The sequence below is a fragment of the Heterodontus francisci genome, chromosome 12 (genome assembly GCF_036365525.1).
Source record: "Heterodontus francisci isolate sHetFra1 chromosome 12, sHetFra1.hap1, whole genome shotgun sequence".
NCBI classification, from domain to species: domain Eukaryota; kingdom Metazoa; phylum Chordata; class Chondrichthyes; order Heterodontiformes; family Heterodontidae; genus Heterodontus; species Heterodontus francisci.
Window position 1 is genome coordinate 22,112,626 of NC_090382.1, and position 24,229 is coordinate 22,136,854.

The 24,229-nt window shown below is 44.1% G+C and overlaps 1 protein-coding gene across 4 annotated transcripts in view; it reads left to right on the forward strand.

Moving 5' to 3' along the window:
- The window catches only part of LOC137375776 (serine/threonine-protein phosphatase 2A 55 kDa regulatory subunit B beta isoform), a 613,213-nt gene that overhangs the window by 580,757 nt on the left and 8,227 nt on the right, over positions 1-24,229 (forward strand). For all 4 annotated transcript variants that reach the window (XM_068043184.1, XM_068043187.1, XM_068043185.1 and 1 more), the window contains 2 exons: positions 14,254-14,423; positions 21,761-21,852. In XM_068043184.1, coding sequence (XP_067899285.1) covers positions 14,254-14,423; positions 21,761-21,852 — 262 coding nt within the window. The remainder of the gene's footprint in view (positions 1-14,253; positions 14,424-21,760; positions 21,853-24,229) is intronic.

The following is a 24,229-nucleotide window of genomic DNA, read 5'->3' on the forward strand; positions in this document are numbered from 1 at the left end:
AAGAAAGAACTTGCATTTATATAGAAACTTTCACAACCTCTTGACATCCTGAAGGATAATCGTTGACGGCTGATTTTGGGACTGTTTCCAGTAGCGTTCTGCAGGGTTCAATACTGGGTCCGCTGCTTTTTGTGGTATAAACGATTTGGACGTAAATGTAGGGGGCATGATCAAGAAGTTTGCAGACGACACAAAGATTGGTCATGTAGTCGATAGCAAGGAGGAAAGCTGTAGGAAGATATTGATGTCTGCTCAGATGAGCAGAAAAGTGGCAAATGAAATTCAACCCGGAGAAGTGTGAGGTGATGCATTAGGGGAGGTCAAACAAGGCAAAGGAATACACGATTAATGGGAAAATACTGAGGTGTAGATGAAATGAGGGACCTTGAAGTGAATGTCCACAGATCCCTGAAGGTAGCAGGACAGGTCGATAAGGTGGCTAAGAAGGCATATGGAATCCTTTCCTTTATTAGCCAAGGTATAGAATACAAGAGCAGGGAGGTTATGCTGGAACTGTATAAATCATTAATTAGGCCACAACTTGAGTACTGTGTGCAGTTCTGGTCACTTCATTACTGAAAGGATGTAATCACACTAGAGAGGGTACAGAGGAGATTTACGAGGATGTTGCCAGGACTGGAAAAATGCAGCTATGAGGACAGATTGGATAGGCTGGGGTTGTTCGCCTTGAAAAAGAGGAGGCTGAGGGGAGATCAGATTGAAATGTAGAAAATTTTGAGGGGCCTGGATAGAGTGGAGGTGAAGGCGCTATTTACTTTAGCAGAGAGGGCGGCACAGTGGCGGAGTGGTTAGCACCGCAGCCTCACAGCTCCAGTGACCCGGGTTCAATTCTGGGTACTGCCTGAGTGGAGTTTGCAAGTTCTCCCTGTGTCTGCGAGGGTTTTCGTCGGGTACTCCGGCTTCCTCCCACCACCAAAAGACTTGCAGGTTGATAGGTAAATTGGCCATTATAAATTGCCCCTTAGTATAGGTAGGTGGTTGGGGAATATAGGGACAGGTGGGGATGTAGTAGGAATTATGGGATTAGTATAAATGGGTGGTTGATGGTCGGCACAGACTCGGTGGGCCGAAGGGCCTGTTTCAGTGCTGTATCTCTAAATAAAAAAATAAATAAATAGAGAGGTCAGTGACTAGGGGGCATAGATTTAAAGTGATTGGTAGAAAGATTAGAGGGGAGATGAGGAAAAAAGTTTTCACCCAGAGGGTGGTGGGGGTCTGGAACTCCCTGCCTGAAAGGGTTGTAGAAGCAGAAACCCTCAACTCATTTAAAAGGTAAAGTGCCGTAATCTGCAGCACTATGGACCAAATGCTGGAATTAGACTGGGCAGACTGGGTTTTTTGGTCGGCACAGACGCGATGGGCCAAGTGGCCTCTTTCTGTGCCATAAACTTTCTATGAAGCTTTTTACAATGAGATACTTTTTTGAAGTGTAATCACTGTGGTCCTCCAAAAGACAGCACCTCAGACAGTGCAGCATGTTGGAGGATTAGCCTGGATTTTGTGCTTAAGTCCCTGGAATGGGGCTTGAACCCACAACCTTTCTGATTCAGAGGTGGCAGTACTACTGAGCTATCGCTAACAAGTGTTTCAACAGAGCTACTAAACTAATACCTGGAATGGATGGGCTGTCTTACAGGGAAAGATTGGACAGGCTGGGCTTGTATCTGCTGGAATTTTGAAGAGTAAGAGGGAACTTAATTGAAACGTACAAGATCCTGAGGGGTCTTGACAGGGTGGTTGTGGAAAGGATGTTTCCCCTTGTGGGAGAATCTAGAACTAGGGGGTCACTGTTTAAAAATAAGGGTTCGCCCATTTAAGACAGAGACGAGGAGAAATTTTTTCTCTGAGGGTTGAGGGGTTTTGGAATTCTCTTCCTCAAAAGGCGGTGGAAGCAGAGTCTTTGAATATTTTTAAGGCAGAGGTAAATAGATTCTTGATAAGCAAGGGGGTGAAAGGTTACTTGGGGTATGTGGAAATGTGGAATAATCAGTTGTGCCATGACTTTATTGAATGGCGGAGCAGGCTCGAAGGCCCGAGTGGCCAATTCCTGCTCCAAATTCGTATGTTCATATGTACTTTGTTCGGATTGGAACAAGGGCCAGAAATTCAGTGGGTGATCGATTAGAGTGTGTAAGGGGAGTTGAGAAACGAAGCTAATGGCAGTATTCACTGAAACAATTTGGAGTAAGCGAGAGACCCAGAGGGAGCAGCGCAAGAGGATTAAGAAAACTGGAGATTGGAGAAAAGGATTGAAATAGGAATCCTGCCCTGAGGAGAAAGCAGGGAGACAAAAGGCAGGATTGTCTGCTTTGATTTCAGATTTCCTGTCATTTGCATTTTTGTTTTTTTCTTTTAATCTCTGCTAATTGTAGATTAATTGCAGTCATAGCATTATTTAGTGGGAGCTGAAAGCACTCAGCACTAAACTACCCCAGACTGTCGCTGATTCCATTTGCAGATGTCAGACTCCTAACCCTGCGCATTGTGTGGAATTAATCCTTTTACTGCATTCTCTCACTCAAGGTCCTGCCTGGCATATATCAGATACTCTCTTGCAGATCTCCTCTCAAACTGAATTGATTTATTTGGACTGGTAAAATAACACTCCAGAAGAAACAGCAGTTTCAGATTAAAAATATAGGAATGTACCATTTGTAACAACTGCGTGTAAATCAGCATCAAATTATCACCTGATTTCTAAATGGGAAAGTCTTGCATTCTTTTACTGAAATTGTGGGGAATAATGAATGGATTATTCAAGCAATGTTGTTGTGTGAACAAAAAGAAAACCAACCATCTATAACGAAACAAAGAGCAAAAAAACTAAAAATGTGCCACTTGGTTAGGTAACAAGTAGGTTCTTTGTTTTCCGTTTAGAGCGGCCCATTTGTGTGTAATGAATGAAGGGCTGACTCAGAGCTGTGTGTGTAGGTATTGCAATAATATTGCTGCTTTCTCAGCAGTTCTGTCATTGCTGAAAGCATGGGCCTCTTTTCTTTCCATTTTCTCACCTCCCCTGCTGAAGGTGCCAATTTGTGCAGGCACACTGTCCCTTGGGTATCAGCTACCCTTGGGCATTGTGCCCACAGGCTGTTTATAGTGTGTGACCTTAGGTCATGAGCAAAGCAGAGTAGAGCAGGCTGGAAGGGCTGAATGGCCTACTGCTGTTCATATGTTCTTCTGTATCGTTCAACCGTAGGGTATTCCATCCTCACTGAGCATCCACCAGTGTGAACTTTGCAGCAAAGGGTCCCTGACCAGGAGTGGGAACCCAGGCTGATTTCCCCCTCCTAAATCAGGCCATTGAAGCCTGTTGTCGCACTCCTGGTCGGGATCAGTTAAGTCAGTACAGCCTAGAGAATGAACCCAGTATGCTACTCCCCCTGCCCCCTTCCCAATCTGTTTGACTCAGTCCCACATGACACAGTACAAACTTACCAAGCATCTGGAGGCCAATTCCAACACAGCTAGGCTAAAGTGTGCCATGAAATTCAGTTTAAAATGGTATTGTAGTTGCTAGTGCTGACAAAATAGCGACTGTAACTGAGTCAATCTACATGTCTTTTACATTATGTGAGATCACCCATTCACATGCTGGAGAAGTATTATAGGCTAGGATATGAAAAGTTGTGTTGAATTAAAAAAGACAAACAGGGAGGCCCCATTACAAACTGAATAAAAAGACTTTCATTTCTGTAGCACCTTTCATGACCTCAGGACATCCCAAACTGCTTTACAGCCAATGAAATAGCTTTTGAAATGCACTCACTGTTGTAAAGCTGGAAACACAGCAGCTCTTTCTGCACAGCAAGATCCCACAAACAAAGCAATGTGATAAATGACCAGATAAACTATTTTCTTCAGTGATGTTAGTTGAGGGCTAAATATTTTCCTGTTTCCTTTTCCCTCCAAAAAGACAAAGGCTCCTTGCTGTGGTACAGGCAAGGGCAACGGCTCAATACCATACCCCATCAACATTCTCCACACGTCAACCTTGACAGTGAGTGTCAATAGACTATTCAGTTGACACTGGACACATAGCCTAACCTGATGGCTCCCTCACCCAACATCCACCAATGTATAATCCCAGCAAGGATTGTAGGATAGTGATCAGGGCTCTGGCTGATTTTTTTTCCCCTTCCCTAACCCCAAGGACAAGTGGGAGATACATTCATCCATTCAGCCACCAGGAGATCCCAGAAAGATATTTTCTTTAAAATAAAGGAAAACCTTTGTGTAGATCTTCCTCTGAGCAGTAATGTGCATGAAAAAATAGATGTAAGCATAAGATACGTCTCCCCATTTTATACTCACATCAGCTTTTTGTGATTTTGACAGATGAGAGCAAAGCATACTGGCTTTTCTGTTTTTGAAGCAACTATTTTAATTTTGTTGGGGGAGTGGGGGTAGCGGGAGTTGCGTTGTTGGGTTTGTATTAGTAACATTGTAGGGTGTTCTAGAGAAAATCTTAGACTCCGGTAAAGGTTGACTAACAACTATTATTTACAGTTACTATACACACTATTCAAGACCTAAGCTAGCATCTTTTATGTTGCTATACCTCCTTCTCTCAAGCCTATCTCATGTGATTGTTAGATCATCGCTCGTACAGTGGGAGGGGTCTCTCTCAGTCTTCGGTATTAACCCTTATCCTTATACTTCATTTCCACCCAAGTCTTTATCCAACATTTTTCCAAACATGTATACATTTATGACCTCTCTTTCTCTCTCTCTCCCTCCCCCCTCCCTCCCTCTCTCTTTCTCCCTCTCTCCCTCCCCCTCTCTCCCTCCCCCTCTCTCCCTCCCCCTCTCTCCCTCCCCCTCTCTCCCTCCCCCTCTCTCCCTCCCCCTCTCTCCCTCCCCCTCTCTCCCTCCCCCTCTCTCCCTCCCCCTCTCTCCCTCCCCCTCTCTCCCTCCCCCCCTCCCCCTCCCCCTCCCTCTCCCTCTCCCTCTCCCTCTCCCTCTCCCTCTCCCTCTCCCTCTCCCTCCCTCTCTCCCTCTCCCTCCCTCTCTCCCTCCCCCTCCTGCCCTCTCTCCCACCCCCCCTCTCTCCCACCCCTCTCCCGCCCTCTCTCCCACCCCCCTCCCTCCCTCCTTCCCTCCCCCTCTCCCTCCCTCCTTCCCTCCCTCTCTCCCTCCCTCCTTCCCTCCCTCCCTCCTTCCCTCCCTCCCTCCTCTCCCTCTCTCACTCTCCCGAAGTCTCTGACTTTACAGATGCAGTCTCTTCGGAGGTTTAACAACTCTCCCCAATCTGGTTGTCATCTGTCTGGGATGGTCACTGGTCTTCGAAGGAGGTCTGGGTTGCTGATTTGGTTTTTCTTTTCTACGGGTTGTCGTATTTGGTTTGGGTTTGTTCCTGTTCATCTGGGTCTTGCAGATGTATTACTGGCTGTTGCTTCTGCGGAATAGGAATGAGATTCCTCCGATTCCTTCGTATGTTCCCTTCATTCGTTTGTATAACATACGATTGCTGATAGTCTTCATGTTTATGGATTCCTGTATCTTCCCATTCCAGGTCATGTATCCCAACTTTTTGACCATTGTTAATTGGATAATCTTCTCCCTCAAAATCTCCTATTGTAATTCAGGGCTTGTTTTCTTCTGTAGGAGTTCTCTCTTTCTTGAACTTTCTCATAGCCTTAAGTCTTCAATCCAAGCATTAATTGTTGAGCCAATGCTGAAAGCAGTGTTCTTAACTTCCTTCCCATTAGTAATTCTACTGGTGATAATAAGGAATTATTTACCTTTGTTTGCTTGACTTCTGCTACCTCTTCAAGCATTCCTGTTCAGTAAAGAAAATTCTTGATTGTGTAAGACATATAAGGTCTCTACCAGTTGTCTGCCTCTGTGCTGAAGAGTTGTTTGGAGTTTGCCTTTCACTCACAGTTGTGTACCACCTGGACCATGCAGCTGTATTTCTGTCAGTTGCAGGTAATGTCTCCTCATCCAAGGCAGACAATACCATGATGCTAGGTTCCTGTGTCAAGCTTAAAATTCATGAGATTTCATTCACGTAGATGTCTGCTGTCCAGAAATCTTGGTCTGGATTACTGATTTCTCCCAAGAAATTTCTCCTCATTCTTTCTCCAGTACTCTGGAACCACCCCCCATATCTTCTGCCAATCTATATAGGTCAATAAAATAGGAGTGTACTGGTTCGCTTATTAAATTTGACTCTTTCCAAGATTTTATTGGTACGCAGATTAAAATATTTATCAAAGGCTTGGAGTACTTTGAATTTATCGGTAGCCTCATTGATGCCTTTTTGGACATTTACGTTGTCAGCAATCACTCCAACTGAACACAGGAGGGTATTCACTTGTTCCACTTCAGATTTTGTATGGAGTTGAGAAGCGATTCTAAACCTTAGGAACCTTTTTCTCCATAATCCCTAGTTTTGAAACAAATTGGGTCCCTCCTAATTTTGGAAACACTCTGGCATTCCCAATTTTGTATCCATATTGTTTTAGACTCTCTTCGATTGTTCCCCTTTAAGAAACTTTTTTTTTCAGGCTGGGTAGCTTTAATGGAGGTGACACAGCTGTTCTCGAGCGTTCCCTGTTGTTTTGATAGGCCAGTGAGATAGTTGATGCGTTGGTTTTAATTTACCAAAATTCCTTAGATTTGGGAAGGTTCCATTAGATTGGAAAATAGCCAATGTAACTCCTTCATTCAAAAAGGTAGGGAGACAGAAAGCAGGAAACTACAGGCCAGTTAACTTAACATCTGTCACAGCGAAAATGTTAGAAGCTATTATTAAAGACACTATGACAGGGCACTTAGAAAAATTCAAGGTAATCAGGCAGAGTCAACATGATTTTGTGATAAAGAGAACAAAAAGACAAAACGAAAGGCTCTGAATCTGAATGCACGTAGCATTTATAACAAAGTAGACATACTGATGGTGCACAGTGAAGTCAATAAATATGATCTGATAGCCATTACGGAGATGTGGCTGCAGGATGACCAGGATTGGGTCCTGAATATTGAGGGGTATATGACATTCAAGAAGAATAGGAAGCCATGTGAAGGTGGAAGGGTAGCACTGTTAATCAAGGATGGCATTGGTGCAATAGTTAGAGTTGACCTCAGTTCAAGAGATCAGAATGTAGAATCAGTTTGGGTGGAAATGAGGAATAGTAAGGGAAAGAATTCACTAGTGGGAGTGGTCTACAGGCCCCTGAACAGTAATCACAATGTAGGACAAAGTATACAAGAAGAAATATTGGGTGCTTGTGATAAAGGGACGGCAGTAATCATGAGTTCGCTTTTATTAACCTGCTCGTTAATGTGGATCAATTCCTTTCGCACTCTTACCTCTAAGTCAGAAGGTTATGGGTTCGAGCCCCACTCCAGAGATCTGTGCACAAAACCTAGGCTGACACTCCCATTGTAGTACAGTGGAGTGTTGCATTATCAAAGGTGCCATTTTTCGGATGAGATATTAAACCGAGGCCCCATCTGCACTCACAGGCAGCACTATTTTGATGAAGAGTAGGTACTATTTCCCCTGTGTCCTGGCCAATATTTACCCTTCAACCAACATCACTAAGACAGGTCATTTGATTATTCATCCCATTGCTGTTCGTGGGAGCTTGCTGTGCGCAAATTGGCTGCTGCGTTTTCTACATTACAACAGTGACTACACTTCAAAACTACAAAGAAAAAAAATGGTGCAGTCAATAATTGCACTCCCAGAGCCAGAGAGATAAGAAAGACTTAATTCCCTCTCTTCCCCCCCCCCCCCCCACCATTACCCCCCAACCCTTTAATCTACGTTTTTATCTGGAAAAATCACATTGACAATAGTAGCTTGGAAGAGGAGTTCATAGAACGCTTTCGAGATAGTTTCTTAGAGCAGCACGTTCTGGAACCAACCAGAGAGCAGGTTATATTAGACTTGGTATTGTGTAATGTAACAGGATTAATTAATGACCTCAGAGTAAAAGGCACCTCGAGGTAGCAGTGACCACAATGTGATTGAAGGAGGTTGTAGCTGGGCACTTAGAAAAACTCAGGTTAATCGGGAATAGTAAGCATGGTTTTGTGAAAGGGAAATCATGTTTAACCAATTAGTTGGAATTCTTTGAAGGTTTGACATGTGCTGTGGATAAAGGGGAGCCCGTTGACATACTGTACTTGGATTTCCAGAAGGCATTTGACAAGGTGCTAGTTAAAAGGTTATTGTGCAAAGTAGGAGCTCAGTGTGTAGGGGGTAACATATTAGCATGGATAGAAGATTGACTGGCTGGCAGAAAACAGAGAGTATGCATAAATGGGTCCTTTTCTGATTGGCAGGATGTGACGAGTGGAGTCCCGCAGGGGTCTTTAGTGGGGCCTCAACTTTTACAATTTATATCAGTGACTTAGATGAGGCAAGCGATGGCATGGTAGCTAAATTAGCAGATGACACAAAGATAGGTAGGAAAGTATGTTGTGAAGAGGACATAAGGTGGTTGCAGACCGATATAGATAGGTTGAGTGAGTGGGCAAAAATCTGACAGATGGAGTATAATGTGGGAAAATGTGAAGTATTCTGTTTGACAGGAAGAATAAAAAGCAGAGTATTAATTAAACAGAAAACGACTGCAGAATTCTGAGATGCAGAGGGATCTAGGTGTTCTAGTACAGGAGTCACAAACAGTTAGTATGCAGGTACAGCAGGTAATAAAGAAGGATAATGGACTGCTATCCTTTATTGCGAGAGGAATTGAAAATAAAAGTAAGGATGCTATGCTTTAATTATACAGGTTATTGGTGAGACCACATCTCGAATATTGTGTGCAGTTTTGGTCTCTATATAAGGAAGGATGTGAATGTGTTGGAGGCAGTTCAGAGGAGGTTTACTAGATTGATACCTGGAATGAGCAGGTTGTCTTATGAGGAAAGGTTGGACAGACTTGTTTTCACTGGAGTTTAGAAGAGTGAGGGGAGACTTGATCGAAGTTTATAAGATCCTGAACAGTCTTGGCAAGGTGGATGTGGAGAGGATGTTTCCTCTTGTGGGTGAGTCCAGAACTTGGGGGCGCTGTTTTAAAATTAGGGGATGCCCTTTTAGGACAGAGATGAGAAATTTTTTCTCTGAGGGTTGTGCGACTTTAGAACTCTTCGCCTCAGAAGTCGGAAAAGGCGGGGTCATTGAATACTTTTAAGGCGGAGGTAGATAGATTCTTGTTAGGCAAGGGAATCAAGGGGCATCGGGGGGGGGGGGGGGGGGTGGGGGTAGATGGAATTTGAAACACAAACAGATCAGCCATGATCTTATTGAATGGCAGAGCAGGCTTGAGGGGCCGAATGGCCTACTTCTGCTCCTAATTCATGTGTTCGTAAGTGTGGATTAATCAAGGAAAGTCAGCACGGATTTGTTAAAGGCAAATCATGTTTAACTAACTTGATTGAGTTTTTTGATGTGGTAACAGAGAGAGTTGATGTGTATATGGACTTCCAAAGGACGTTTGATAAAGTGCTACTTAATAGGTTTGTCAGCAATGTTGAAGCCCATGGAATAAAAGGAACAGTGATAGCATGGATACGAAGTTCACTGAGTGACAGGAAACAGAGTAGTGGTGAATGGTTGTTTTCCGACTGGAGAAAGGTATACAGTGATGTTCTGCTGGGTTCAGTACTAGGCCCATTGCTTTTATTGATTTATGTTACTGACTTAGTCTTGGGTATGCAGGGCACAATTTCAAACTGTGCAGATGGCACAAAACTTGGAAGTATTGTGAACTATGAGGAGGACAGTGATAGACTTACATAGACAGGCTGGTAGAATGGGCAGACATGACAGACGCAACTTAACGTCGAGAGGTGTGAAGTGATGTATTTTGGTAGGAAGAATGAGGAAAGGCAATACAAAATAGAGGATACAATTCTGATGGGGATGCAGGAACAGAGAGAAGTAAAGGTATGTGTGCGCAAATCAGTGAAGGTGGCAGGGCAGGTTGAGAAAATGGATAAAAAGGCATGTGGGATGCTGAGATTTATAAATAGAGGCGTGGAGTACAAAAGCAAGGAAATTATGATGAACCTTTATAAAACATTGGTTTGGCCTCAACTGGAGTATTGTGTCTAATTTTGGGCACCACATTTTAAGAAGGATGTGAAGGCTTGAGAGAGGGTGCAGAAAAGATTTACGAGAATGGTTCCAGGGGTGATGAACTTCAGTTACATGAATAGACCGGAGAAGCTGGGATTGTTCTCTTTAGAGAAGAGGAGATTGAGAGTAGATTTGATAGAGATGTTCAAAATCATGAGGGGTCTGGACAGAGTAGATTAGAGAGAAACTGTTCCCATTGGCAGAAGGGTCGAGAACCAGAGGACACAGACTTAGTGATTGTCAAAAGAACCAAAAGCGACATGAGGAAAAACTTGTTTACACAGGTTACAATCTGGAATGCATTGCCTGAACGGGTGGTAGAGGCAGATTCAATTGTGGCTTTCAAAAGAGAATTAGATAAGCAATTCAAAGGAAAAATTTGCAGGGCTACGAGGAGCGGGCCGGGGAGGGGACTAGCTAAATTGCTCCTGCAGAGAGCCAGCGTAGACTTGACACTCTGAATTACTTCCTTCTGTGCTGTAATCATTCTGTGATTCTATAAACAATAATGAGATGGATGATCCATTTTGGATTGTGTTGGTTGAGGGATAAATGTTTGAGAACAGTGGAAGAAACTCCCCCTGCCCCTCTTCAAAGAGTGCAATGGGATCCCTTACAGCCAACTAAAGAGCCATGTGCGGCCTTTGTTTACCGCCTCATCTGAAAGACAGCTTGAACCCACAACCTTCTGACTCGGAGACAAAACAACAACGGTTGACACTTGTAAAGGAAATTAACCAGCAAGAACTGTGCCACATGGACTGCGATCAATGCAACCCATGGTCCAATTGGACCCCACTGATGTGACTGTTTTGGGCACTCAGCTGATGGATTTAAGAGTAATGAAAACTGAAGGGGAAGCCTGAAAATATTAATGTGTGGTGTGAAGAAATTGGAAAATTACAGCACCAATATCATTGGGATTGTGCAATTTAAAAACATGCATACACAATTAGAAAGAATATTATACTTCATTTCGTATTCCACTTGGTGAATTGCACTTGCAATATTGTAATGACCTACAAAGATGTAGCCAGGATAAATCCCGGAAAATTTACACTTTTTGCACTAACTATGTTGTGTAAGTCCATTTATCTGGCAGTATTTTCTATAGCATCATCTGCCAGAGAATTGTGGTGCAAATTGAAAGACTTGCATTAATTCATTTTTTGAGCAGCTTTCAAAGCAATTATGCAGAAGTGTCTGCAACATAAGAAGTCCCCATAAAGAATGATTGCATTTTTTCCCATCTGACTGTCAAGGCCTCAGAGAGGGTGCTGAAGAGATTTACCAGAATGATGCCCGGGATAGGGGATTTCATTTCTATGGAGAGACTAGGGGAGCTAGGATTGTTCTCCTTAGTGCAGACAAGGTTACTGGGAAACTTAATAGAGGTATTCAAAATTATAAAGAGTTTTGACAGAGTAAACTGTTTCCACTAGCAAAAAAAAGGGTGATTTTTTTTTTTTTACGCACTGAGTTATGATGATCTGGAATTCACGGCCTGAATGGGTAGTGCAAGCAAATTCAGCAATAGGGAAGTGGATATATAATTGAAAAGGAAAATTTTCCACATCTATTGGGAAAGCAGGGGACTAATTGGATAGCTCTTTCAAAGAGTTGTCACAGGCACGATGGGCTGAATGGCCTCCTTCTGAGATTCTATGGTCTCTCCAATTGTCCAGCTTTGCTGAAGGTGCTAATTGGACTACATTGGCTCCCAGTCCACCAATGTCTTGATTTTTTAAATTTTCATTCTTATTTTCAAATCCCAACGTAGCAATGTCCCTCTCTATCTCTGCAACCTCTGATAGCCCTCCAAAAACTTTAATTCCTCCAACTCTGGCCTCTTCTCTATCCCCCACTTCTTCCAACTTCTTCCAACACTGGCAACCATACTTTCAGCCACCTAGGCCTTAAGCTCTGGAATTCCCTTGCAACCCCTCCACCTCTCGGACACTCCTTCACACCAACCTCTTTAAACTTAGGTAGCCTTTCCTAATGTCTCCTTCTTTGGCTTGGTATCTGTTTTTATGTGATAATGCTCCTGTGCAGCATCTTAGGCTGTTTTATAAGATCAAAGCTACGATATAAATGCAAGTTGATGTAATATGTTAGGTTTTGGTACTATCAATTATATAATTTAAGCAAAGGTTTTTTTTTAAATTTCTAGCATTGTGAACATGTTAAAACTTGTAAAGTGACACTTTCCTTTAATTCAAATGAAGTTACTAAAGCCTTGATCAAATTATTAATTGGAATAAAAATGTCTAGGAATTATTTGCTATATTTGTTATACTTAAATTGAAAGCTGAAGGGAGGGGAGGACCAATCGTTTGAAAGGAGGCCAGTGGCTCTTTTCTTTAGAGAGGGAGAAATCATCTTTTCTCTTGCACTAGATGTTTTTTTGCGCTCAACCAAGGCTTTGGGAGTGATCTATGGATAGATTGTCTATCACACCTTGGCTAGTAAGTGAGTGAGACCCAAAGGGAGACTTGGGAAGGGCGTTTGGAAAGAAAACAGGAGGATATGGGTCTAAAATTAAAACATGGCTATGGCAGTTTGCAAAAAAAGGGTCCAGTCAATGGCAGTTGTGTTTCGATCTGACAGTCAAAACACTCCGCCTCTGGCCGTAGTGGGTGGTCAGCACACTGGGAAAAGACAATGAAATGTCTTGGTCAACCCTCACTGAAATACTGTGTTCAGTTTTAGGCATCGCATCTCGAGAAGGATGTATTGGCCTTGGAGTGGGTACAGCGCAGTTTCACCAGAAGGTTAAATTTTTAAAGGAATGAAACTTCTAAATGTTGATTTTCATAGGGACTTGGAAGTACTCGTACAAGAAATACAGAAAGTTAGCATGTAGGTACAGCAAGCAATTAGGAAGGCAAATGACTTGTTGGCTTTTATTGCAAGGGGATTGGAGTACAAGAACAGGGAAGTCTTGCTAACATTGTATAGGCCTTTGGTGAGACCACACCTGGAATACTGTGTGCAGTTTTGGTCACCGTATTTAAATATACTTGCATTGGAGGCAGTGCAGTGAAGGTTTACTAGATTGGTTCCTGGGATGAGAGGGTTGTTCTGTGATGAGAGGCTGAGTAAATTGGGCCTGTACTTTCTGGAATTTTGAAGTATGAATGGTGATCTCATTGAAACCTACAAGATTCTGAAGGGGCTTGATAGGGTAGACACTGAGAGGTTGTTTCCCTGGCTGGGGAATCTTGAACACGGGAACACAGTCTTGGTATAAGGGGTTGATCATTTGGGACTGAGATGAGGAGAAATTTCTTCACTCGGAGGGTTGTGAATCTTTGGAATTGTCTACCCCAGAGGGTTGTGGATACTCCATAGTTGAGCATATTTAAGGCTGAGGTAGACAGATTTTTAGTTTCTCAGGGAGTCCTGCAATATGCAGAGCAGGCAGGGAAGTGACGTTGAGGCAGAAGATCAGCCATGATTATATTGAATGGCAGACCAAGGGGCCGAATGGTCTATTCCTGCTCCTATTTCTTATGTTCTTTTGTAAACTATGCATAAACTTGGCTTGTATTCCCTTGAGCTTAGACTGAGGGATGATATGATCAAGGTGTTTAAAATGCTAAAAAGGCAAATTTTAAAAAAAACTATTCCCTCTGGTAGGGAAATAAAGAACAAGGGAGCACAACCTTAAAGTTAGAGATAGGGAATTTAGGAGGGAAATCAATAAGCTTCTTTTCGCACAAAGTATATTAGAAATGTATGAAATTCCTAATTTCAGACGAATACCATTGTGACTTCCTCCCAACCCCCTCAACCCAATTTATACAATCTGGTCTTTGTGACTCCTCTGAGATTGCCAGATTCATCCTGAATTGTAGCCATTTTTATGCTGTACACTGACACCATCTATGAGTTTCAGTTGAGAATAACTCAACTAATTTCATGTGGAGCCCTTACCTTCAGCATTAGTTTGGTTTTGCTTTGTTCTGATATCCCAGTGGTGAGAGAACAGTTTCCAGTTTTGAGATTTCTGCTGCTCTTGTTAATTTTAATGTTCCTGTGTTCTTTTCGATAGTTCATAGAATCTTCTGAATGAAGAGCTACTAACTTGTACATTTTACTTCTCTCCTTATGCCTGTGTCAATCTCCAGTTTTTGAAGAGCCAGAGGACCCCAGCAACCGGTCGTTCTTCTCTGAGATCATTTCCTCAATATCAGATGTGAAGTTCAGCCACAGCGGTCGGTATATGATGACGAGGGATTACCTCACCGTCAAAGTTTGGGACTTAAACATGGAGAACAGACCAATAGAAACGTATCAGGTACTTGTTGAAAGGAGTTTGAAAAAGGAGGCAGCTGGCGGTTTTCCATTATGGATGGAGGGCAGGAATTTTAGATAGGTGGGAGTAGTTAGTAATTTGACACAGCTGTTCAGCCAAAATCAAAGCCATGAGGGTAAAGATCTTGGGGGTGTTCGGTAGACCACAATGTTGAAATGAACCTTATAACTTAGTATCTGCAATCAGAAGTTTCTGTTTAATACAACAGTATAGACAATGATTTCAGAATGCAGGTAAGGGTCATGAAAAGTTTGACCGAACACAGTTTGACAGTTCGTACTGTAAATTTATATTGTTGCATGATAGTAAAGTGAGATAGTCTTGTGATCAGCAATCTCTCTTTCAGCTCTGGACTTTGACCACAAGCGTGCTCTCAATCACAGCCTTTCCTGTATTTCTTTTCATGTTATCATTATCTGCTCAATTGGGACCCCATCCATCACCTTATTCATTTCCTCCACCACTGGCGTACCATGGTTGCAGTGTGCACCATCTACAAGATGCACTGCAGCACTTGTCAAGGTTTCTTCAACAGCATCTTCCAAACCCGCGACTTCTACCAACTAGAAGGACAAGGGCAGCAAATGCATGGGAACACCACCACCTGCAAGTTCCCCTCCAGGTCACATACCATCCTGACTTGGAACGATATCGCTGTTCTTTCACTGTGTCTGGGTCACAAACCTGGAACTCCCTCCCTAACAGCACAATGGATTCACCTACACCATACGGACTGCAGCGGTTCAAGAAGGCGGCTCGCCACCACCTTCTCAAAGGCAATTAAGGATGGGCAATAAATGCTGGCCTCACCTGCGGTGCCCACATCCCACGAATGAATTTTTAAAAATGCATGGACCTTCTCTGAAATCTCCACTTTCTGCTCCAAAGCTCAAGCTGTGCCCTCTGACTCGTTCCTTCTCCTGCCCGCTTCCCCACTGTTTTCAAATCCAAAGTGACTCCTGACAATGCAGCATCCCGCCGACGTCATCAGAGCGCTCCAAGCTTCATACATGCAAATGGTCTCCTGGTCTCAGTGAGATGCTGCGCATGCGCAGTCTACGTCTTGCCAGAACTAATTGGCACATGCGCAGGAAAACGTCATCAGCTACTCGCTCCCCTCGCCCACTTCCAGCGCCTGAGGAACTTTACCCCAGCAGTCAGTTGGTGCCTTTGGGAGGACAGTGGGAGAAGGAAGCAACAGGGGTAAGATTAGATTGTTGGAGAAAGGAAAAGCTGAGAGAGGTAGGTGTTTTCACGGTTTGAGTGTGTGAGAAAGAGTGAATTAGAGCATGAAATAGTGGGGTAGATTTTGAGGCCTGCTACTTGGCAGAAATGGGATAGAAGCACACAGAAAATGTCACTTTGGCTGCTGCAGTATTTCCCTAGGTCTACTGCCAGATGACCAGAAATTTCACTGGAGTCAGGCGGAAGGATCTTTTAATGTGCAAATTGGGGCACTGTGTCGTACGTTGGAGTCCTATGACTTTGTTAGTCCACCCAGTATAAACTGGTATCCAGGTGAAGAGGAGCCCTATATAAGTTTTATTTATTCTTGTTGGGCTGGGAGGAGCGGGATTACCTTCTCCCAACCTGAAAGCTGCCTATATTGCTGCGGTTTAAAGATGGCAAGTTGCCCGTCTTCTACCTCACAGCTCGCCGGCCAAATGCTAGTGAGGCCCTGCCCTGAATATGGGCTGGCCCTCCTGCCAAGACAATAGGGAGTTGCCAACCAGTCGTCCAACACTGAGGGAAAAATGTATTCCAGTGAGTCCTGATTTTGTAACATTAAGGATCTCGGTGTATGGGGAAGCTGAAGAGAAGTTTAATTGGGTTTGAGGCAGTTTTTAATGTTTCAATGGAATTAGTTATTTTCATCCCTCCTCCTTCCATTCCATATGGGCAGCTTTTCCAGCCAAAAGGACTGGCTAGAAGCTTACCCTCCTGCTACTCTACTGGTCCTTGATAGAAGATGTGCAAGAGCAGGACAGTGGTTCTCCTTTGCTTGAAGGTACATAGCACTCGCTCAGCACCTAACAATGACAACACTGCAGAGATTGGAATACATCTTGGGATCTTTAGTCACTTAAAATCCCAGGGTTTTTTCCCCGAAGCTTTTCAGTTTTAAATTTATAGCATCAAAAAGCAAGAGGAAAAAATTTGAGTTTTTTTTTAGAAAAGGATAAATTTGGAGAAAATTGTTTTTTATTTTGAAGATCATTGACCTCAAGAGAACAGGTAAGAACGAGACACAGTTAAACTAAATGGATCATTGAATAGTCACCAAACATGCAGCAGACGAAGGGATAAATCAAAACACTGACATTTGTTCAGGCTTTGGAGCATGTAAGATTAGAATTCATGAAGCTTAATGATCCAGCTCCAAACCTAAATGGTTGAAAGTTACTGTAATTCTGCACTGTAGGAACCCGTGCAGTAAAAGATTTTATTCCATATTCATCAAGGAATAAATTCCGAGCAGTTGGTCAATTCCACGTATCCGTGGACTACAGCAAAACACTTGAGTTGCCCAGTTTAGTAAGTTTCTTTCAATATTTCCAACTTTTCCCAGTATTTTTGTAGTTACTTAAGACTGGATGAATCAATACTTCAATTCTTCTTCCTGTTGTTACACAGCCCATGAGCAATATCAGAAAATAATTTGCCTCCAGTTGCTTTCCTTCCCAAATTTGTCACTGGAAGTTGGATCCAGGCATTATCACGTGTGTCATCGTGCAACACGTGTGACGATCTCACCACTATTGTGTGCTCACCTAACAATCCAATGGGAGCAAGGAAAATTCAGATTTCACCAATCCAACATCCAAGAAAAATCTGGGCATTTATCAATGGGTATGACAGGATTTCTAGTAGAAACCAGTATTATTAATAAGACTCATCCCTGTTGCAGCAAAATTGGGGCTTGATGCAAGGCTTCTGTCTGATGGTTTAAGCTGGTGTTAAGTGACTTATCTGAGGGTCGCTGCATTTCAGGAAATGATTCTGTCCATGGTTTCAATCATTACTAAAACGATTTCAAGGGTTAAAGACCTGGTCACTTGGTATCCAATCAGGATTTTATGATCAATATAATCTCCCACAGAATCGTAAAATAAACCTGGATCGATTACTGAGCAGTGTCCCTCAACACAGGCCACTGTTTGGATGAGATGGAGATGTTCAAAATTATGAGGGATTTTGATAGAGTAAATAAGGAGGGTTGGTAACCAGGGGGACACAGATTGCAGATAATTGGCAAAAGAACAAGAGGAGAGACGTGGAGAAGTTCTTTTATGTAGCAGACTGTTATGATCTGAAATGCATTGCCTGAAATCGTGATGGAAACAGATTCAATAGTAAAAGGGAGCTGGAAATATACTTGAAAAGGAAACATGTAAGAGCTGTGGGGAAGAGTGGGGGAGTGGGACTCATTGGTTAGCTCTTTCAGAAAGATGCAAGGGGCTTAATGGCCTCCTTTTGTACTGTAACTGCTTACTGATTGATGTCCCCGCCCACCACACCCCACCCCCCCCAACCCAACCAACTGTTCTCTCCTCTTTCAGATAGTAGACAGACCCACTTGGCCAAAAATTCCTACACGTAACACCTCTTCATGGCAGTGCTACATCGACTACATCGATTTCCCCCAGGGGAAGACAGCATGGCTGGCCAGTACCTGGGCAGCCCACACAGGTGTCCTCATCGATATCAATGAGAGAAACCATGCAGATAGCGGCCAGCGGCATTGTCTTTCCCCCGGGGAATCGGCGTAGTCTACGTAGCACCACTTTGAAGCAGCATTACGTGAAATAATTCTTTAGCACAGCGGTTCTTTCAGACATTTTCTGCTTTTTATTTCTACACACCCTTACTGTGCCTGGCTGTGGTCTCACCTTGTACTGCTGCTTCTTGTCATGTCACTACACCTTCCCTTGCCATTGTTCCAGGCAGCCTCTGGCTGGGAAGTTGAAGACCTTCAGATCTTCAGGGGTGCTTAGCTCTAGTAGTAGAGAGCATTCTAGAAGATGTTTCATCGCTTTGTAATACCTCTCTGCAGTCACAATTGACAGCTGTATTGGCTGTATTCCCAGCTGCATAAGGGTTTTGCAGCGACTGACACCAGTCCTGAGGCAATTGAGACGCAGCCTAGTAGGCGATGTTTCATTGGCTCCTGATGGAAGGGATTCCTCTGGGTCATTAGACAACTCATGTGCCTTCGTCTGTAAATGTGTTGACTAGTCAGCAAGGCGGCAGCTGTGGAGCTTACAGTCTAGGGGCTGGACAGTATGTAAGAAGCTGCTCCTCGACTTGAGCCTTTTTGTTGCTGGCTCTTTCTGGAAGTGAGGATGGCAAGGGTCACCAATCTGCTTTGTCCATTATATTCTTGATGTAATGTACCTCCTTATGGCAGATGGAGTAATACGAGCAAGCAATACCTTGTGCTGTGTCCCATTGAGGCTGTTTCGGTTTGGCCTCGAGTAAAGCACAGGTAATAACTATAGGTTTTTTGTTCTAAATTTGTTGGCTTTTTTGGTGAGCTCACATCTATGTAGCTTATCTAGGAGTATTGCAGAGCCGTCTTCTTTCTCGCATAATCAAATGCATAATAGAATGCCTGAGCCTGTTGTTGGTGTACAAGATTCACAGTACCTGTCTCTCAGCATTCAATGAGGCTATAAAAAGGCCAACATGTCTTTGTTTGAACAACTACTTACCACAAAGTATGTGCTATCATGCTACTTCATCATGACCTCTATTTAACCCAGAATTGAGCTGGTTGAGTGCCATCCATGTCTGCTCTAGGCAGGGTTTGCTTGGTAAATGAACTTTGTCAGTCAGCTCAATGCCCTAGCGGATAAGATTGAATACAAAGAGGCAGTGATTTCTGCAGCTAGTGCAGGTTCTGGAATGGGGTGACACTGAATAAATAATTATATTTACTAATTTTTGTAGCTGGAAATGGTTATCGAAAGAATATTCATTATACATCCAGGACCTAGTTGTGAGCCTTTCCACTCCCCTCTCCCACCCTATGGCCACTGTAGACTTGCTTCCCAGCGATCCTTTGGGTCTCTGCTCACAGGATGTTGCTGAGGCTGGAATTTAGGGCTGTTTCCTCCTTTTATAGCAGAAGACAAATCCATATCCCAGAATCCACTTTATCACTACTCCTGATCATAAAATAGGATCAAATGAAAAAAGGTCTGACACCCATCTGATTCCATCCTTCCGGAATGCCAAGCCTACCATCTCCTCATTATAGTATATGGCTGTTTCTTAAATGAGTCAGTTGCCAGATCTTAACCGGGTGTCAGCTTTGGTTAGTGACAGCACTCAGGCCTCCGAGTCAGAAGGTCATGGGTACAAGTCCCCTTCTAGGATCTCAGCACATAATCTAGGCTGGCATGTCAGAGAAGCCATCTTTCAGAAGAGATGTTATGACCTCTCAGGTGAACGCAAAAGACCCGACAGCGCTATTCAAAGAAGTGGAGGGGAGATCTCCCCGATGTCCTGGTCAATATTTATTCCCCAACCAACATCACTGAAAGAAAGAAATAATCTCATTATCACATTTCTGTTTGTGGGAGCTTGCTGTGCACAAATAGGCTGCCACGTTTCCTACATTACAACAGTGACTACACTCCAGTAGTACTACTTTGACTGTAAAGTGATTTGGAACATCCTGAGGTCATAAAAGGCGCTATATAAATGAACGTTGCCCATTCAACTACTATTCCTGTCACCCTAACCCAATTCTTTAATACTTTGTGTAAAGAAATACTTTCTTGTGTCTATCCTGCTCTCATGCCCTCTTGTCCTATTGCTCGGGTGTCTCAAAGAGCACTCTTCTGGGTTTGTCTTCTCTATCTCATTAATATCGTATGAAGTGAATTGATGCTTGGCAATGGTTCATTACTAAGAATTCAAGTACCAAGAGCAAGTTACAATAGGGAAATTCAGATTAAAGAGAAAAGTCACCTGAGATGTATTGATATGAAAAGCGTAACAGAATTGTGAAGTAAATTGTTGAGGAAAGCCATTGAAAGGGACAGTATAGTGTATTCAGGAACCAATCAAATTTGTTTCCGGAGGAAAGAGATTAAAGGGTATCATTAAAAGATGGATAGATGAAATTGAGATCTGTCAAAAAGGGACAGTATTGTCAGTGAAATTATCTTTTCTGGTTGGACTAGTTCCATTCTTATGTATCTATCATTCTTGTGTATAATCATAGCTAGACAATCACCCTCAATGGCTTTATCCTTGAGCCCCCCTCCTATTTCTCATTTGCATGTTGCCCCTCGGCGACATCGTCTGAAAACACAGTGTCAGATTCCACATGTACGCTTACCAAACCCAGCTCTGCCTCACCACCATCTCTCTTGACTTATCAGTCATCCAGTAACGGATGAACAGAAATCTCCTCCAATTAAGTATTGGAAAGACCTATGCCATTAACTTCAGTTCCTGCCACAAACTCTGTTTCCCAGCCACTGACTCAATCATTCTCTCTGGCAACTGTCCGAAGTGGAACGAGACACTTTGGTGTCTTATTTGACCTCAAGAAAAGCTTGCAAACACATATCCATGCCATCACTAACACCAGCTGTTTCCACCTCTGCAACATCACCTAACTCTGCCCCGCCTCAGCTCAGCTGTTGCTGAAACTCTCATTTATGCATTTGTTATCTCTAGACTCGACTATTCCAACAACTCCTGGGTGGTCTCCCATGTTCTACCTTCCGTAAACTTGAGGTCATCCAAAACTCTGCTGCCCGTGTCCAAACTCGCACCAAGTCCTGCTCGCCCTGCTGGCTGACCTACATTGACTCACAGTTAAGCAACTCCTCAGTTTTAAAATTCTCGTCCTTGTTTTCAAATCCCTGCGTGGCCTCACCCCTCCCTAGGTCTGTAATCTTCTCCAGCCTCACAACCCTCCAAGATTACTACACTTCCCCAATTCTGGCCTCTTGAGCAGTTCCGATTTTAAACGTTCCACCATTGGCAACTCTGCCTTCACCTCACCTATGATGCTGGCCATGGCCAAATAGCCTACTGACATTCATTGTCAACGTCCATACGTTAATGGTGTCCGTGAATAGTGAATTTGGCCTGAGGTGCAATACCCAGCAGGGGGATGATACCCTCACGAGTGGGGAATAAAGTTAGATTGTGAATGGGGCTTGGGGAAAAACTGAGAGCAGGGAGCTCAGCTGGCCCCCTAGCACTTAATAATTGAACAAGTCATCCCTGTTTCCCACAATTATATGGGAGTACTTGCCAATCTAAACCCTATTTCTTTCCTGTTGGTATTTTGTCAGGTGCATGAATACCTGAGGAGTAAGCTGTGTTCTCTCTATGAAAACGACTGCATCTTTGACAAGTTTGAGTGTGTGTGGAATGGCTCCGACAGGTAAGTGATTTGCCTACACGTATTGACTGTAAATAACAGACCAGTGAAGTAGCCTGCATTCCTTACCCTTTCTGCCTGGACTGTCGCTGTCATTTAAATGACCCCTTTATAGGTCCATGTGCAATTACTTCTATACTGTGTAAAAGAAATTGGAACCCTGCATGTTGGTATATTTAATCAATTGTAAAATGTAACCAGCAAGAATGGACCTCTAATGGCTTTGTGGTTATGTGTACTGTTGATTGTAGCAGAGAGGAGAGGGTCCCTGGTTCAAGATCTATTGGCCTCAGTACCCCTGCACGAGGGAGGGAAGATGATCCTTCAGGGTTGCCACCCCTAACTACCATCAGTGGGCTGAATTTTGTTGAGCTCCTGACATCGGGCTCTGTGGCAGGGGACGGAGGGGTGGCCAGAAGATCACCGCTGGGCCCAATCTTCCTGGCGGCGCCGAGGCTCTGTGCCGACCCCCGCCACTCCGCGGGACCCAACTTTAAACATTTAAATAAAGGACGTGAATAAATCAACATACCTTTCACTGCGATTTTGCTGGCTATCCGTGATCTTGCATACAACAGCCGGCACTCGCGCCTTCACTTACCCGTCCAGGGTAAGCTGGCGCCACCAAGGTGGGGAAGTGGGGAGTTTAGGATTTTTTGTGTAGTGGGGGCCGGGGGGGGGGCGGGAACGGGGTCAAATCTGCATGTGTAGTGTAGTGGGAGAGAAAGGGGTGACCTCTGTGCTTTGTGCAGTTGGTGGGGGGCAAGGTCACATATTAAATACAAGTGTTTTGGTGGGGGGAGAACGGGGAAGTCATTTATTTTCTTTGTATTGGGTGGGATGGGGGGGGTTTACAGGCTTCAAATGTGCAGGTCTGGCAGCCCTTTAAAAATGACGCCAGCGCCTGCGCGCAGAGGTAGCTGGCACTGTTGCCGGCGTCGCAGAGCCCGGCTCTACCACATGATTGGGAGGGGCGGGTTGCAGACCGCCCAGCTGATGCAGATGAGCAGCCGCGCAGCCCGCACTTGTGGGCTGCCATTTTTTGGAGCAGCAATGGGAGAACAAAATTCAGCCCAGTGACTCCTACAGTAATAGGTTGCATTTCGTGAACGCACTGTAAATCACAGCGGCGCACTCTGATCTCAGCAGCCCGGTCACGCGGACCCACCGTCGCTGACCACCCACAATATTTCGCATGGGGGCTCATTTAAATGGAGGGGGAGGAGCGGCTGCCCCCGATGACATAGAGGAGGCGGCCGCAGCATCCTGGGTAACGGCATCCGGCGCCACCAAGCAGGCACCGGTGCCATTTCTAAAGGGCGTCAGGCCCTTTACTTTCATTTACATGTTTAAAGGGAACACACGTTCAAAACTAAAGTTACACATGCTTCATTCCCTTCACCTACACCCTCAAGGAAGAATCGATTCATTAATTTCCCATTCCCCTCCACATAAAACTTCTATGCAGATTCAGCCCTTCCCCCACCCCCCGACTTTTATTAACTTTAAACCTTCACCCCTGCCCACCAATCAAAAGACTGTTCCCTGCTCTCCCCCTGACCCCCCACCACCCTGAGAATTTCACTGCTTCGCCACCCCCCCACAAGTGTCACACCTCGGATGTCCATGCGGACATCCAAAGGCACGGGAGTTCCGGCTGGTGACCGGCATATTGGTGTGGGGACTAGATAGGTGATTTGCATGTTTTAAAATTAATTTTAATATTAACATGAAGGCCCTGCCACTGAATGGCCGGGGGTGGGTGGAGGAGGCTGCCTTGAGGCCTCGCCGCCACCGGTAAAATGCGGCGGGGCCTTCTTGGCGTCGGGGGTCAAGGTGGGCCTCTCCAGGAAGAATTTTTTGGGCCCCCTCCCCCCCCCGCCACGACTCCTGACATCGGAGGGCTAGTAAAATTCAGCCCAGTGTGTCTGGATATCTGGTGAGGACAGGATCAGGCTCTGCTATGATGGCCGACACTGATAAACACTCACCGTCCAGGCAGGGAATGGACACAGATATGAGGTACCATACCCTGGCAAAAATCCGACTTCAGAAGAGGATATATCATTTGTTGAGGAAATTGCAGGGTATGGATCATGGGAAATGGACTGATGTATGTGGATTTTCAGAAGGCATTTAATAAGATGGTACATAAGAGACTTGTTTCAAACAAAAAAAAAACAAAGGGAATATAACCACATAGAAATGGCTAAGGGACAGAAAGCAAAGTTGCTCAGATTAGTAGAATGAGGGTAGTGGTGCCTTAAGGATCTTTGGCCATTCTTATGATCAATTCATGTAAATGATTTGAGCTTAGGCACGATATTGAAATTCACTGACACAAATTAGAAAATGAGGGGCATGACAAACTGAGGATGAA